Source organism: Xylocopa sonorina, chromosome 15 (genome assembly GCF_050948175.1).
Source record: "Xylocopa sonorina isolate GNS202 chromosome 15, iyXylSono1_principal, whole genome shotgun sequence".
In the NCBI taxonomy this organism is placed as follows: domain Eukaryota; kingdom Metazoa; phylum Arthropoda; class Insecta; order Hymenoptera; family Apidae; genus Xylocopa; species Xylocopa sonorina.
Genome location: NC_135207.1, coordinates 2,422,404 through 2,436,124, shown reverse-complemented (window position 1 = coordinate 2,436,124; position 13,721 = coordinate 2,422,404). Strand labels below are relative to the sequence as shown.

The 13,721-nt window shown below is 34.0% G+C and overlaps 1 protein-coding gene and 1 long non-coding RNA gene across 33 annotated transcripts in view; one reads left to right on the top strand and one right to left on the bottom strand.

The window, feature by feature from the left end:
• Para (sodium voltage-gated channel paralytic) overlaps positions 1–13,721 on the bottom strand; it is a 79,205-nt gene that overhangs the window by 49,872 nt on the left and 15,612 nt on the right. For 13 of the 32 annotated variants that reach the window (XM_076907306.1, XM_076907300.1, XM_076907301.1 and 10 more), the window contains exons 3-5: positions 10,265–10,439; positions 5,556–5,588; positions 1,712–1,826 (exon numbers count right to left, since the gene is read on the bottom strand). In XM_076907306.1, coding sequence (XP_076763421.1) covers positions 1,712–1,826; positions 5,556–5,588; positions 10,265–10,305 — 189 coding nt within the window. In that variant the 5' untranslated portion in view covers positions 10,306–10,439. The remainder of the gene's footprint in view (positions 1–1,711; positions 1,827–5,555; positions 5,589–10,264; positions 10,440–13,721) is intronic. The other 19 variants (XM_076907302.1, XM_076907311.1, XM_076907330.1 and 16 more) reach the window with 2 other exon arrangements.
• The window catches only part of LOC143430881 (uncharacterized), a 54,269-nt gene that overhangs the window by 36,231 nt on the left and 4,317 nt on the right, over positions 1–13,721 (top strand). The gene's annotated exons all lie outside the window — the stretch shown is intronic.

Genomic DNA, 13,721 nt, shown 5'->3' with positions numbered 1-13,721 from the left:
GAACGATCCTTCTAGCAATTGCCACTACAATTGAACTAGTTAATAATTCAAATTACTTACAACCAATTCTTTACAATTTTAAACACATTTAAGAGTACTCATTTTGGTCCGAATATTTCAATAATTACTACGTACATATTTTTAAAGTTCGGTGCAGAAGTATTCCCTCGCGTTTCAAATTCTGAACGATCGTTCCAGCAATTGCCACGGTTTCGTTTCAATCCATACATCGAAAGATAGGTTAGAAGTATACAAAGAAAAACCCATTCGATAAAAAATTTTAAGTAATTATCGCGCAATTTACAAAGTATGAACTAGTTAATAATTCAAATTACTTACAACCAATTCTTTTTACAATTTCAAACATTACTACGTTCAAGAGTACCCATTTTGGTCCGAATATTTCAATAACTACTATGAACTGTACTTTTAAAGTTCGATGCAGTAATGTTCCCTCGCGTTTCAAATTCTGAACGATCCTTCTAGCAATTGCCACTACAATTGAACTAGTTAATAATTCAAATTACTTACAACCAATTCTTTACAATTTTAAACACATTTAAGAGTACCCATTTTGTTCCGAATATTTCAGTAATTATTATGTATTATACTTGTAAAGTTCGATGCAGTAATGTTCCCTGGCGTTTCAAATTCTGAACGATCGTTCCAGCAATTGCCACGGTTTCGTTTCAATCTATACATCGAAAGATAGGTTAGAAGTATACAGAGAGCGGACTCGACGAATGTTACCGCGACGGTAACGCTCCCATTCCGCGCGTACGTGTACTTTACCGATAGTACCTTAGTTGCCCCACATTTCTCTCGCTTTTTCTCCTACTTCGGAAGCATCGGGGGTAACATCTATCCCGCGTCTAGGTCTGAAAAGCAGCTACAGCGACTAATCGTATAGAATGCGCCATACGTGTGTAATATATGTATATATACATATATAATATATGTACATGTGTACGATACGAAATTGGTGCTAAAAGCGGGTCGTGAACATACGAACCTGGATGAGGTCCACGTGATCTGCTCGTTTCCGCTCCCTCTCACCGAATTTCTGTCGAGCTTATATATTAGAAACTCCTGCTACGCCCACCTGTTTCTTTATCGCACCTTTTCCTTTTCATTTTATTAACTACTCTCGCGCGAGATAATCGACTGATTTTAATAGCCAACTGCATCGTAAATGGGTCTATCCTCTCGTTAATAGCGACAACCTTTCCTTTTTCAATATCGACATTTAGACTTTGATTTTAGCGATAACCCATGACTGGAGGATTCGAAAATACTAAGAAAATTATATGCAGGATAAGGCATTTAAATACAACACCTAAATTTACTGATAAACTGTTTGTTGAATAAAAATGTGTTTGCAATAGATGTTGTTTAGTATCAAATGAGTTTGAAATGTTGCTTTATGGAATAAATAACTTGTCAGTGAATTTAGATGTGGCTATTGTAATAAAAACTCTGTAAATAGATTCGAGAAGGCGTCTAGTCTATACCTGGACTATCTAAAAAGCGTCTCTCAATTATCTCTCTTTGAAACTATCACAGACGTACGTGTACGAACCTATCCCTAATAACTATGTACACTGAGGTTGTTAAAAAAAATTATATATATACACATACATATGTTTTATATAAAGATCTATCTAAATCTAATTTATACAGAAGCGAGAAGTGTCTATCGATGAATATTCACGGTCAGAGCAGAACACACGGTGCAGCAAGACACGTTCCTCATCGATCCTCTTTTCTTTTCTCTTTTTTCATTCTTTATCGTGCTCGAGAAGTTAAATAGAAACGCCACGGCAAGCCTAGAGAAAGCCTCGTTAATAATTAATCCCGTCGTGGACGCTAAGAGTTTCTCGTTCCAAATGCATACAACTGTTCGAAATTTTATACAAACAATTAGAACCGTTGAAATTCTAATCGAAAAGATCGAACAACTTGGAGATCCCGTGCAACGCTAAGAAAATTCCGTTTTTTAAATAATATTATCTTTCGACTTCAAAAGTTACAAATAAAACCTGAACGATTCGAAATTTGTATCAAAAACAAGGAAAATAATCGAAGAGATTTAATTCTTAGAACGACCAAACTAATTCAAGAATCTTTACGTGACCCAACGTCCAGCAAAATCAAAAATCGTTACTTCTCGAAGCTTTCCTTATATAAACCACAAAATCAATTTCTATAAATATAAATCATTTGCGACGAAGTATATCAAGAAAGTCATACAAAAGAATTCGAACGTCGTTAACTTAAAAAATCACTACTAGTTTACCTAGCTTCGCAACAGTATCTCGCAAGCGACAAAGCAAAGAATAGCTCAACTTCTCGAGCGATCACGAAACAAAAACCAACGATACGTAAAACAAAAATTGTTCAACGCGAAAGGGTTCACGAGAGTTCAATAGCTTGCAACATTTCGCAAATGTTCCCATCGTACCAAGATCAAGAAACGAAACGTTGGTTCTCGTTTCTGTTCTGATTGTCGTAGAGGATTGCAAGATTCCACGCGATCTATATTCTTCGATACGAGACCATCAAACTGTACATCGCGACCAGGCGATAAAATCAATACGATCTCCAGGAGAGGGGCCACGTCGTTGCGATCATGTGCGATTCGCCTCGCACGGTTATGCTGCTGCTGCCGCGGCGCGCAATTCAATGGATGAAGAAAAAATATGTTATGTACAAAGAATCTCAGCACCAAAGCGTTGCGGGTATGGCATACGATCTATAGAAGCGTTTTCCAGGCGGCTGCCAGCTCTAACACTCTGAACGAGAGTGTGTACAGCACTTGACAGGAAACAAGTCGGACCAGTACGCGTTCGTTTCCCTGGACGAATCTTTTCCAATTACTGCGTACATGCAATTATTCTCTTCTCACGGTGCACTTCATTGCGGAAATGAAATTTTTATCGTTGTATACTGCGTATAAAAACTTTCATTTAAATTATGATTTTTCTGTTATCATGTTTGCTTCATATTGGGACTGTTTTTCTTCTGCAGTTATTTGATATTGTCAAATGTAGAAGTTGAATAGTGAATATCTTTTGAAATTTTTTAGATATTAAATGTAGAGGTTTAGATATAGATTAGGTAACGTTAGGATTGCTAGAACTGCTGAGTAAACCGATATTTCCGACTCTGTTGGGTGTTAGTATTTTTGGTATTGAATAATTTACGACTGAGATATTTATGTTGAGATCGTTCACGAGGAAATAACTGTTCGATAAGCAACGATTTCACGGTAGGAAGACTCTCGACATGATTTTGAAAAGGGGCCAAAACGTCGTGTCGTGTTATCCGATTGATTCAATCGTGGCATCGATTACTTAGAATCCATTGTATCTTAACTATGTTTTTTCTTCTCTTACTTTTTCTTTCATCCTTTAAACTAAATAGTTAATTTTATTCTAGCGAAGTTTTAACCATGTCTTCTTAATGCTTCTTATTAATAAAAGTTAAAGAAATGTAAATTTGGAAAAAGGATCAGAATTTAGAAATTTACGTTTGTGCACTAACCTTAAAGAAATTTCACGTTTATGAGAAGATTGCTAATTCACTCTCTCTTTATAACAGAAGAGTATAAATAATTTTCGAGTATTTGATGCACCAGAACTCGACCAACTTATTTCGTCAAACGCCGTCGATAATTATGCGTAATTCTTAGCAAAAAGCCAGCTCGAGATGCGTGTGCATACAGTGGTGCCACCAAACCGATGCGAGCGAACTTCAGCTCGAACGTTGGATCGAAATTTACACGGTTACCTGGCCCAATAAGCGAAACTTTCATTTTTCTCGACACCACTTTACCCACCGCACGATCGAGCCGCCCTTTTTGCCGTCTAAACTCGAGTATATCGACACGCAAACAAGTTTCAAGCGACCATCGCAAAATCGAAGCACAGGCAGGGCTGGTTTCGTCTTTTGTTGCGTTCTGATTAAATAGCAGAGAACACAGGAAGCGCGTTCTTTCTTGCCATGTGTGTTCAGCGTGTCAGAATCAGCATACGTGATTGGTATATATGTATAGTGCGAGTGTGATGTGTTGTACATCCGTGTGACCACGATGTATCCTCGACACAGATTTTTCTGGCTGACTGATGGAATTCCGTAGCGTGAGATAATGACAACAACAACCACAACAAGAACAACGGTCTTTGTTCGTACAACAGCGCAACAAGCGATATTACAGATTCGCAAACTCGATACTGTTTCAAATTTGACTGGACGGAGAAGGCGTTACGATGAAAGCCATTTTTTATGGGTCCCAAGAACTGCTCCACGAAATTTGAAAAATATAAATAAAAATATATAAAAATTCTGTGGTTAACCAGTTAACTGCGTTCGACGTGTATACACGTCGAACCAAAACTTTACTTTGTTGCGATTGGCGAATATAATTCTTGTCAAATAAAAGTGTAAAAACCTTCCTTTTGTTTTACTTTCCTCCTGAAATGTATAATAGAAAGATTTCTCTGCGCTTGACGCGTATTCTCGTCATTGCTTGATTTTAATTACGCGCTTTGTAGACGATTTCTAAAACTAAATTCCACAGTTAACTGATTAACTTAGTAAAACGAAGAGTTCAGAGTGTATTTTATAAAGCACAACATTGCTCGCCTTACGAGTGTCCTATGTCTGACCAATGACTGACTCATACTACTTAAAAATTGTTAAAGTGTACATTTTGTCCTTTACTTTGCTCGCACGTTACTGTACAACTTCAATACATCGTCTTTAAGCAACACACGTGTATTATATTTGTAATAATCATTATAAATTCCACATTACATTGTATACCATCGAAATAATCGCTTTCATCGTAACAAACCCACAATTAGACGTACTAGCACAAAACGAACGGATAAAATCGACAAAACACTTCCAGAGAAAGCTAACGAATCCGTTTTTACAGTATAGAATCGATACAAAGTTACAATGGAAAACAAATGCGGACAAAAATATTGTACGTACACAAAAAAAAAATAAGTTCTTCGAAACGTACGAAAAAAGGAAACTTTTGGTCAACGATTCTGGTTGTATTCTTCCGTATTCTTAACGATCTACTCGCGTAGAATATCAGTACGTTATAACGCGAAAATTAGAGCAAAGGAAATCGACATACACCGTGGCGATCATGAAAAGTGTCTCAGTAAATGGCACGTTGCGTTTCATCGGGCAAGTGAGTGACAAAAGTACGTATGATCGACTTGGACGACCACTTTTGCATTGGTGCAGGATGGTAATCGTGTGTGTTGCGATGTACAACGTGTCTACGCGTAATTGGGACGTGTCTTCGTGGGCCAATGTACGTATATATACAAAAAAATGGCGATCGTGATCGATGGCAAGGTAAATTAGTCGGATGAGAGAGAAAAAAAAAGAATGCGTATATACTCTTGTACGTGTACGTGCGTGTATGTATGCGTTATCGAGTGTGTCTATGTTTCATGTACGTGTATGCGTGTCTGTGTACATGTGCGCGCGTGTGTGCATGTGTTATTATTACTTAACGTGACACAACGTCTTACTTCTTTTTTCTTTTTCTTCCGTCCAAAACCTCCCTGAAATTGGAGAAACGGAGAAACAGTCGTTACACACAGAGAAATAACACAGAATTACGGGGTTTAAAGAGAAGATACATTGAAGGAGAGGCTGGTGAGGGTTTACAGATAAGACAGATTCGGCTAATATGCGATCACTGGGTAACAATTATTAAATATACAAGGTGATACATACTATGTATAATATGTTTAAGTATAGAGGAGGATTGGTGGTTTGATCGAAAAAAAAGGGTAAATCGAGAACCAGTGTGTGAGAGTGGCGATAGTGAAGGGGTAGAGAGAAAGAGAAAGAGATATCGGAGTATACACAAGCGAAAGGATCGCAGGATCAGGCAAGCTAGGGGATAAAGGAGAATATAGAAATCGAAGCGTACCAATTTATACCATCTCGACTTTCTCTCTTTCCCTCTCTAATCTTTACTATTAACCACCAGTTAACACAGAGAAGTCAGCGAAAAGAGACGCCATTAATTAATCGCGAGTATTCGATTTCGAATTCGTGGCTGGCTTTCGAATCAGAACGACACAGTTAACTCGAAACGAGAATTTAGTGCGAGGTTAGCACGCGATTCGATAATTCTTCGCGACTTGATTTTTGAAATTCACTAAAATAAACATTTTCATTTTTAGACAAATGGTAGAATTACTATAATAATATAATTTTTAATTAAGATTTAATTTCATTTTTAAATTACTGTAATTTTTCTTGTCAAATGTGTTAACGAGATATTGAAGTGCTTTTGCAGAGAAAGACAAGAAAAAATATTTTTGTTGTATGCAATGAAGAACGATAAAATATGCGAGTATTTTTAAGAAAAATTTTTAGCAAAAGTGTTATCCTTCTGTGATAATACACGTATTAGAAGTCAGACCAGAAACAAGTAGATATTATTGACCCGCACTACTGGAGTAGAGCTGTGAGATCAACGTGGGACAGTACAAGGGGAAGCAGACCGTCTATAGTCAGACGGCTAGAAATACACCGGTCTATAACTTTTTATACGTGCATTATTTTAGGAACTGTTTTCAATAAAAGGATTCGCCTACATTAATAAGATCTTTGAAGGTTCACATACAAACGAACACGCGTAAAAATTTCAATAAAACTCGCATAAAAGTTGAAACAATGTTGACTATGACATCATAAATAAAATACTCCTCAAAGGTATAAAAAATCTTAGCAAATTTATATATCTTTCAGAAAATAAATTCCATTAATATTCTGTAAAAGAAATAATATGCACCTTGAAAATAGGTAGAAAATTTTCTTGCGTTGCCAATTAAAAATACTGATATTCTTTAAATACGTAAATCACTTTAAACTCGAGAAATAAATACAGGTACTGTTTTCTAGACGCGAGGTAAAGTATCTGAAAGGATATTGTAAAATGATCGAGGTCCTTTAAAAAAAAATGGTCATCGATATCAAAAAGAAATTTTCTTGTGTGGCTCATTAAATTTAATACTAATATTTGTTAAATATAAAAATCACTCACTTTGAATCGAGAAATAAATAGAGTTACTGTTTCTTAGACAAGAGGTTCCTTAAAAGAAAATAATTACCAATATCATTAAGGAGAAAATTTCTTGCGTCGTCAATTAAATTTAATACTAATATTCTTTAAATATGAAAAAAACTAATAATACTAATATTCTTTAAATATAAAAAAAAACTAATAATACTAATATCCTTTAAAAATGAAAAACTAGTAATACTAATATTCTTTAAATATGAAAAAAACTAATAATACTAATATCCTTTAAATATGGAAAAAACCAATAACACTAATATTCTTTAAATATCTCAAAAACTAATAATTCTAATATCCTTTAAATATGAAAAAAACTGATAATTCTAATTTTCTTTAAATATGAAAAAACTAATAATACTAATATTCTATAAATATGAAAAAAAACCAATAACACTAATATTCTTTAAATATGAAAAAAACTAATAACACTAATATCTTTTAAATATGTAAATAACTTTGAATCGAGAAATAAACACAACCACCGTCTACTAGACGCATGATAAATTATCAGCAAAAGGATATCACGGAATGATCGCGGCCCCTTAAAAAGAAAATGGTCCCCGATACCATAAAGCAGGATATCGACCGTGAGAGGGTACTTTCATGGAATGAATTTATATGCTACCAGTGTAAGATCCAACACACTCAACGCTACCTACATGTCAGAGGACTACTGTGTGAGCGTACGGTTAAGGGCTAGGATTCTACGATACAACGAAAGAGCACAGAGGGAGAGAGAGAACTACGACACAGCGATATATTTATGTACGCATAGAAACAGGCACAGATAGTGTGACACTGCAGACATCGAGCTTGTACGCGAACATATCTTTGGTAACACAGAAACAATACATTACTCGACGACAGACGTGTTGTATATATATATATATACATACATACATATACATATAGAATATGTATACTGTGTATAGACAGAGATGTGGACAAAAGTCGTCGATAGGATAGGCAGATGTATTCTCTACTACGTTCAGCAGTAAATCAAGCAAACAATCAACGCGACGAGTAGCGACAATCGGTTGTTTACAAGAGGGTAGGTAGAAACACCGCAGCCTGACGTATTGTATAATCATATGTATATATAGATAAGATATAATGTAGATGTGGTATTGCGAGCATGAGGAAACAGATCTCGCAAAAATACGGCACTGCAGCTACGCACAAAATAACGGTACGACAGGGGGAAGAAAAAAAAGGAGAGAGAAAAAAAAAAAGAAAAATAAAACTGAAACCAACAACAACTGTAAAACGTCCATCGAGCGTCACGGGTAACACCCGTGATTGGTAAACAGGCTCGAGATCGATTAACTTTTCAGCATCGAAAAATTTCTGACCGGTTCAAGTAACAATATTAATTAGAAAAGTGACGCTACCTTTTAACATTCATTATTTACTTTATTCTTGTTCGTTTAGATTTTTGTAAGTTGAGCTTAGCTTTTCAATAGAGAAATATTAATCGATTCTCAAGTGGAAACGTGATTACTGGCGAAGAGAACCATTGGTAACAACACACTTAATAGCGATGCTTATACGTTCGAGGTCTCGCTATGGAGATCTGTAAAGTGGAACAACCTGCATACGTCGATGTTTAACAGGCGCGTTAACGCAGAACGATCGTAGGTATCTTCTTGGAACTGGCGTAACTGGAAACGCGAATCACCGTATAACGCGACAGTGCTTCTTTTAATTGTTTCTTGGTCATCCTACAGACATCGAGGGGGGGACCTCCGTTCATGTTACAGTGTCAATGGTCGCGTATTTCTGACAACGCGCGTAGCACGTGGGTAAATCGAGTAAAAGGACATGTGGTATCATGGGAGATTCAGTGGATGCCAGAGCATTGAGCGTGTGACTAATCGACGAGAACGATCCACGTGCGTTGCATATCGTGTTACAATGTTCAGCTCCTGTGGAAAACCGTACTGTAATAACTGTTCCCAGTACTTTCTGCCGTTGCAGCACGAAATTTCTACGAACCGTTAAAAGCATCGAATGGTTCTCTGCAATTTATATTTCTGTTGGATCGTGGTAGCTCGCAAGAATATTCGAACGCTTACAATAGCAAATTTTGACAACTAAAAAAAATTATAGCGAGCAATGGAAATCACTGTTAGATCAAAGTGTTCATGCTAACTGCTGTTTCGAATGTTTGCTTCACTTTCAACTTTTTTTTTTAATTAATATTGTTCGAACAGTAAATCGTGTGACTGAATTTTAAAACAGTAAGAAGGAGCGATATAATTGAAAAGTAGATTAATTAAAAAGTACTACGATGCACGTTTATTATTATTATTTTTTTTTTTTTGCACGATTCACATAATTTTTTAACTAGTTGTAAAGATATAATTGGAAGAACATACTTGACTGATCTTAATGAATTTGAAATATATTATCAAAATCATTGTTCTGAATTGATTCTCGAGATATTTGTAAAAAAAGTATCTTTACCAAAATAATACAATTTTAGATAATTGTTGTTTCGTATCAAATCCAAAGTCATTGCTAGTTTTTTAAATTGAACATTAAAAAATACATTACAGTACAAATATATATACAGAAATTCTATAAGTATATTAAAAAGTTTATGTGTATGTCCTTTGTTGAAATAGTCATTACTTGGAACCTTTAAACTAAAACTTTAGTTACAAATATCTCAATAAATACTCATTTCAAATCAGTCACATATTTTGATAATATTTCTACAATTTCCATAAAGAAAATATTTTATCTAAAAACTAAAAACTCAGTTTGCCAAAAATTTGCAAATATAAACATTCGAAGAGATTTTTGAGCCACAGACCAGAATCACTAAACTTTAACAGACAACAATATACAACAAGTATACTTAAAAACTCTATTCCAACGTAATTAAATTTGAGATAAAAAAAAAAACGCACGTGAAGATCGTTCGTCGATTAAATTGTTAAAAAGTGGAAACGAAAAAAAACTGAAAATCAACAATGACAGAGATCGTTTTGTAAGTGAAGAAGGTTGAAAATTATATGAGGGTCCTCGTCTCGCTAGCAACGATCCTTTCGAATCGTGCTCAGCGACTATGTATTATAGATATATTATATATCATATATAAGTGCGTGGGTTTTAAGGTAAATACGAGCGCGTTCTTACCTCGCCTTCTCTCTTCTTCTCGAGCTCCTTCTGCTTAGCATGTTCCTCGGCGATGCGAGCCTCGATCGCTGCCAGGGACTCCCGCGTGAACGGACGGAACAAACTTCTTTCTTCCTCTGATACAGAGTCAGAATCTTCGGACATTGTCTAAGCTGCACACAGCTGAGCCACCTTCCTGAACACGACAACGGTTGCTCGTTAATTTTCTGCATTTGCTCGGTTAAACTTGGAGATATTTTTATTTGCATCGTTTTTTATCGTTTGCATTTTATCTCCCTCTTTTTTTCTCTCGTCAACAGATGAAGGAGATTTATTGGTATTAAAAAATTCACGTGTACATTCTATTATATCTGTGGATACGTAGTCACAAATTGTAAGTTTGTATTATCAATGGAGTTGTTTGTATTAAACATTTTTATTTATTCAAAATTGCGATTGTTAATGAGAATAATAGAAGCTACTAGAGAATAATAATTATTCTTATTGGAGTAGAATTATTGTTTTAATTCTTGTATGTAAATTATTTATGCTAAATTGAAATATTGAACTCTGTTGCACTTTTTATTCAATAATGATAATGTTAAGGAATAATCTTCTACCATCTAGTGTAACAAAAAAAAATATCTATTTCAGCTACTTTAATTTTTAAAATACCTAAATTTATTTTACCTACGTTAATTTTTGAAAAATTTTAGCTAATACTTTTACTATCTAACATTACAATATTACTCTTCAATCAAAACTTAAAGTGGACTTTATTTCTAAGTATTTGATTTCTGATATTTGTCTACTATTCTAGAAAATAGAAATTAGAATGAAACTTGAAGATACAATATTACAAATTAAAAGGCTTCTCTAAATCCTTAAGCATTTTTAAGAAATAAATAGTAATATTTAAAACAGCGACGATCGTAAAATAAATGGATAAATCAATACTGGAGAAACGATCAAAGTCATCTTCTTAAAACAGGATAGATGTTCGCGAGACTATACACCGATATAAGGAAGTTGTAGGCTGAACTTATTTATATAATGGGACAGCACACTTCGAGTTCCTCTTTCCCAACTCTACGTCTCAGACCACTTAGTAATAAACTTCACGATTTCACGACAGGAGTTTCGTGTTATGTTGTCCGAAACGTGGGATACTGGGGAAAGTATGTTCGCCCATAATTTCCTCCACTTCAGAACGCCTCGAGTCGTCCATTTACCTTTAATCTTATTTACTTTTCGTACATTAGATCGAGTTCCTCTTCGAGTAACAAATAACTATTATCAGTGAACTATTAATTGTAATGCTGAATGTCTGAAAAATAATTTATATCGAGCCTTTTTTCTAATTAAAAGTTAACTTAAAAATTCTTGTGAATCGTTAAAAAATTATATTAATTTCTTAAAGTGTTTATATGAACTATTAACTAACGCTGAATGTCTGAAAAATAATTTATATCGAGCCCTTTTTCTAATAAAAAATTGACTTAAAAATTCTTGTGAATAATTAAAAAATTATATTAATTTTTTAGAAGTGTTTAACAAAATATTATTTACGCTCAAGTGCTGGGTTACTGTAAAAGATTACACAGCTTGACAAATCAAAGTGTAATGCTCAATGTTTGAAAAATAATTTATATCGAGCCTTTTTTCTAATTAAAAATGGACTTAAAAATTCTTGTGAATCGTTAAAAAATTATATTAATTTCTTAAAGTGTTGAACAAAATATTATTTAAGTACAAGTGTAGGGTTACTGTAAAAAATTGCACAGCTTGACAAATCGAAGCGTAACGCTGAATGTCTGAAAAATAATTTGTATCTTTTTTTTCTAATATTCTTTTCTAATTAAAAATGGACTTAAAAATTCTTGTGAATCGTTAAAAAGTTATATTAATTTCTTAAAGTGTTGAACAAAATATTATTTAAGTACAAGTGTAGGGTTACTGTAAAAAATTGCACAGCTTGACAAATCGAAGCGTAACGCTGAATGTCTGAAAAATAATTTGTATCTTTTTTTTCTAATATTCTTTTCTAATTAAAAATGGACTTAAAAATTCTTGTGAATCGTTAAAGAATTATATTAATTTCTTAAAGTGAAAAGAAAATATTATTTACGTTCAAGTGCTGGGTTACTGTGAAAGATTGCGCAGCTTAACAAATCGAAGCGTCAATCTATGTATATAAAACGTGCTCTAAACCTTTCCGATCCAGAGATTTCTCGCGACTTTCCGATTTGTTCATCGCGCTCGAAAAATTGGAGTACCGCCAACTGGAGCTTTATCACATTGAAATGCGAAGTATTCACGATGCAGGATTAGTTCCAACTTAATTATTAAACATTGTGTTGTTGAAAGGCTGTGAACAATACGATGATAAAACCGTGCTTAAGACGCACTAGTTGAATCCGACGAGGCCTTTTGTGATCCGGCAACTAGACCAGAAATATAAAATTGTGAATCTGCATTCAGCAAAAAAATGGGTCATTGCAAACGTATAATAAGTTCCAAGCAAATATCCGTTATTTTTTATACCTGGCGATATTAGAATCTTTCTGAATGCAATGTAAATTGCATTTCCTTAATCTGATTAAAATTAGTAGGAAATAAAATTATTTTTCTGTTTTTACTTTTTATATATTGTTTTAAGAAGTTTACAAGAATTTTTAAGTTTATTTCAACTGTTTTCAATTGTAGAATTTTGAGAAGAAATACAAACTCATTTTCTTTAAATGTGACAAATGTTTGCTTATCACAATATCGCGTGCATAACAATGCATTTTAATATTTGAAAGCACAAACAGCTCTCTGTGAAGAAATTTCATTCTACTACTAATAACTTTACCCGAGTTAATCTCGCAAGTGTTGAATTACCTTTTCAGATTTACTAATCTCTGCTTTTACGTTGTGAATATCGCACACATACGTTTTCTAATATCTTTTATTCATTATAATAATAATTTTCAATTTGTATTAGGAATTACGTGGAAAACTTTGAGAAATCAAATCAGTGAAAATCTAAAAAAAGAAACTAAAAAATAAATTAATAAATAATCATTCGCAACGCGATTAAAAGATATTCTTTCATTTTTATAAATATGTTTATATATATATATTTCATTCAATTATAATCAATAAAGATTTATGCGAAATTAGTGGCGTTCAGAAGGTTTATTTCAAGTTTCAATAGTATCGAGTTTCCAAAGCTTGAGGACTTTCGAGTTTCGAGAATTTAAAAATTAAGTTGAAATCTATTCACGAACAAATTTACAATTACTAAACTTTTTGCAACATTCTCAAGCCACTCGTTATTGACTGTTCATGCATAGCTGCAGGCGATAAGAATATTCAAGATTACGTCACTTGTACCAATTTTCCTCCGCGTTCTGCAAATGATTTCAGCTAAACGTGACGTTCCATCGATTCGTGTGACATTACGAGTCCGCTAGAGACAAGCGGACTGATCCGT